This window comes from Saccostrea cucullata, unplaced genomic scaffold (assembly GCF_032062105.1).
Source record: "Saccostrea cucullata isolate Sc308-1 unplaced genomic scaffold, CSIRO_AGI_Scuc_v1 ctg1292, whole genome shotgun sequence".
NCBI classification, from domain to species: domain Eukaryota; kingdom Metazoa; phylum Mollusca; class Bivalvia; order Ostreida; family Ostreidae; genus Saccostrea; species Saccostrea cuccullata.
Genome location: NW_026924296.1, coordinates 213,388 through 217,214, shown reverse-complemented (window position 1 = coordinate 217,214; position 3,827 = coordinate 213,388). Strand labels below are relative to the sequence as shown.

The 3,827-nt window shown below is 33.9% G+C and overlaps 1 protein-coding gene across 1 annotated transcript; it reads right to left on the bottom strand.

Annotated features, from left to right (window-relative positions):
* Nucleotides 1-344: 344 nt before the first annotated feature.
* LOC134266154 (uncharacterized) lies at nt 345-3,499 on the bottom strand. The gene is made up of 5 exons (XM_062748391.1): nt 3,317-3,499; nt 2,573-2,790; nt 2,134-2,373; nt 1,869-1,937; nt 345-916 (listed from the first exon to the last, which is right to left on the bottom strand). Exons 1-5 carry the CDS (start codon nt 3,379-3,381, stop codon nt 903-905), a joined length of 606 nt encoding a protein of 201 aa, XP_062604375.1. The 5' UTR covers nt 3,382-3,499; the 3' UTR covers nt 345-902.
* Nucleotides 3,500-3,827: the final 328 nt, after the last annotated feature.

Genomic DNA, 3,827 nt, shown 5'->3' with positions numbered 1-3,827 from the left:
ACCGAAGATACATGGAGTATATCGACCGAGGGCGCTAGCCCGAGGTCGATATACTTCATGTATCTTAGGTCAATATCTGTCATCCTGGGTCATTATAAATGCATATTGACCGTGCATTGAGTCCATATTTATTATATTATATAAATAATAATTTCCGAAATTTATTAGTACAATGTATATCTTCCTCATGTTTACAGAGACCTAGTATTAACCATAAATAAGTTGAATGTATATGTTTCAGAATTCATTGAATGTTACTCAGAGGAATTGTTTCGGTAATAAATTTTAACCCATATCATAATAATAACGCAAGATATCTATCTTGGAATTTTGTATGGCTGAGATAACAAAAAAAAATCATTTAAGAAAATAAACAAAAAAAATAATGATAATATTCTCTCTCCCTCCTTTCACACCACACTCAAGCTAGAATAATATGAAACAGTGATAAATATACAAATATCTGATACAATGTAAATTACTTTAAATCAGCAGTCTTTTTGTTCAATTCGCGTATCAGATAATAAGATTAACAAATAGCTGTTCTTTATAAGAAATTAGAAAAAGTTCACTTTAATAAATAATCTGTATAATAGTTTTTGGAATTTCCTTTCTCAAATTTTATTTACAAACACAATTCACTGAAATTCACTATTCATGTCACTAGTCACGCTGAAGGACTCCCGCCACCACGTGCTAATCCGCCCCGATAAACTCACATGCGGACAATCGACAAAAGAGACTTGCTGGTCTCACCCTCCGGCTTGGAAAGAACGTCCTACGTCCTAAAATACCACACACCTTCAGCACCCGCATGACCATCCATACTGTCACCTCACACCACGTATAGGTCTCTTATTGGTGTCCGTCGAGGATTTTAACCAAACACTCCTCACGTCTTACTACGCTGTACGAACTGGAAATATCATACGTTTAACTAACCCTAAGATAACTTTACACAGAGAAAAAACCAAACAAAAGAACATACTTACAATAATGAAAACTGGTTTAGTGGAGGTAGGTCTAACTGATCCAGTCAAATGTGTCACATGGTAAAGTGGTTGTAGGTCCTACTGCTCCAGTCAAGCGTGTAACATGGTTAAGTGGAGGTAGGTCATACTACTCCAGTCAAGTGTGTCACATGGTTAAGTGGAGATACACCTCACTGCTCCAAATCAAGTGTGTCACTGGTTAAGTGGAAACCCATACTACCAGTCAAGTGTGTCACAAAAAATAATAAACAGAAACTAAACATGCATGCATTCACACAAAACTGAACAATAATTGAATCAACTTTATTATAGATCATACTGCTCCAGTCAAGTGTGTCACATGGTAAAGTGGACGTACAAGTAGCTCATACTGATTTAGTCAAGTATGACCGTTAAGTGGAGGTAGGTCATACTGCTCCAGTCTGCTGAAGAGACTCATGTCGAACAAAAATTCTCCGTTAGGCACTTAAAAATTGATTCAGATTTGTAGAGATTCCTTTCTTCCTTGCTCAACATTCACAACTTTTGTAAATGTTCTCATATAGAAGCGATTGCAGTTATCTTCATCCTTTTGAACAAATATTTTTCTATTTTTTTCTCCAGGAAAGAATGATATAATTTTTTTAAAGAAAAATTTGGTACATTTAAGGGTTTCAAATAGTTACTGTGTATTTTGTTATTTACAGTGCATGCAGTGGTACTGTACAGTATACTAGTATATATTTGATATTCCTCTTACATTGCATTATCAATCTTTGTTTTCATTTTTGATCAAGTGCAGTTAAGACATTTAAAAATTAATAAGAGGAGAAATATCCTCGTTTTAGGATATCAGAAAATAATGAATTTTTAGCATTTATTTTAGAATATAAATACCTGGACACCATTCTGCCAGAGGTTTTGCTGATGAATCGGGGTAATTGTTAGCACTATGCATGAAGAAGCCTGCAATCAGTCAAGATATCACTGTAGTACTTGTACACAACTCTTTTATCCTGATAATTGTTAGCATTATGTATTGAGAAAAAAAAACCTTCAATCAATGAATATATTACTGTGGTACATGTTTTTAGAGTCAATAAATTCTTTAGCTTAGATATTATAATAAATGTAGTACTAAAATAGATTATTAAGCATTTACTTTTATGTCTAATTGTTGGAGGGGGATTTCGACCCATTGAACAGGTTGCGTCGTCTTTTAAACGGTAGATTTTGCAATCCGATGAATACGTAAAGGTATAACAGGATTGCTTTTCTCTGCATATCTTCTCACACTGTTCTTCAGATGTTACACTATTGTAAACTGTATCTAAGCAGAACTTAAATGGAACCTCGTCTTTCAGGGATTCTTTTGCCGTGTCCTTCATACATGCCTCAAGTTCTACAATACAAATGCGGTAGATCAAATAAAATTGAAATGAAAAAAGTTTTAAACAACTAAAGTTGTGCATTGTTTAGCAATATTTTTGTCACCAATTGATATAGGAGATATGTAAAACTTAGAATACATGAAAATCCATTAAGATATGATAAATAACTCATGTCAAAGTTTTACTTATGTAAAATTTTCTAAAGTATACCTTCACTATTACTTTCGCAGATAAACATCTTTTCTTGAGAACAATCATCTGTGATGAAGTTCTGCTCTGTTCTGTTGTAGTAAAGACAAACCATATCACTCGGACCTGCATCACTTATCTTTACTGGAAGCTGAGGATCTAAAGATTTACAATTTTCTAACATGCTCTCATTGGTAGAGGACCGAAGGAAGGCTTTAATCCATACTCCAGTGGAATGACTGAAACCAAAAAAATCTAATAATATTTAGAAAAACATAATTAAATTGTTTGAATGATGCACAGAAAGATATGAGATATGAAAATAAAGAACAGGGATCATGCTCATATTAACATGTAATCATCCTGATAACGAACAGTATTCAAAGCATTCAAAAATCCAGAAAACAATACAAAATAGGAGCAGAGCAAAAACGGACCTCCAAAACATTGGAAGTGGGATCAGTTGCCATGGAGTGAGCATTACCTGTCGACCGGTCACACCCGTCGTGTGCTCCTTGTCATCCGGGAAATAAGGGGGAAATCCGTCGTTAATTCAGTGTATAAATAATGGACTAACAATTAGTATGAAAAATGTCAGTCAGCATTCCCTTCCCATCAGTCATATCTGTTGAGTGTTTCTTAAATTGTCATAATCGAACAAACAGGAAAAAAAGTAGACAATGCAATCATTATGTTAGTTCATATTTTATTGTTTATAAAGAGATGATTAAAATCATCTTAGGATTTTACAAGTTCTTAACATACCTGTAAATTAATGGAGTCAAAAACAATTCATCAACCTCCTGTAAGACTAAATCTATGAGGTACATCTCAGTTAACGATGTTATCGTAACTAAAGTCCTGTTGTTTTCGGCGCATGTGTCGTACGCTGTGTGCCATGACGCAACCGGAAGTTGGACTCTGTATCTACATTTCGGATCTTTCACTGGAAAATAAAACTTTAATTTGTGACTGGTGCTTTGAAAACCTCAAGATATGTTACATTAAATATTACCCCAATTATTATTCATTTCATAAACTGTTTCGATGTTGTGTTGATATGTCCCAAAGCATGCAAAACTAGAGTCATCGTTTTATTTCCGTCTTAATTTTTTGCAATTGTCATTCATTTTCAATCTCAAGTCTAAAATGCACTGTATAAGCACGTTTTCTTTTACGAAACAGTCACTTTCCTCTTATGAAACAAAATGAATATGGGATAATATCTGAGAATTTTACAAAACATTTGTCAAAAACGTGAGAAAACAGCTTTATG

Bases quoted from the DNA above. Each gene is read 5' to 3' on its own strand.
- LOC134266154 (XM_062748391.1), bottom strand. From the start codon at position 3,381: ATGTACCTCATAGATTTAGTCTTACAGGAGGTTGATGAATTGTTTTTG. The intron at 2,374-2,572 runs GTATACTTTAGA...TTTGTATTGTAG, and splicing joins CTGCGAAAGTAATAGTGAAG to AACTTGAGGCATGTATGAAG. The intron at 1,938-2,133 runs GTAAATGCTTAA...GACTGATTGCAG, and splicing joins TCCAACAATTAGACATAAAA to GCTTCTTCATGCATAGTGCT.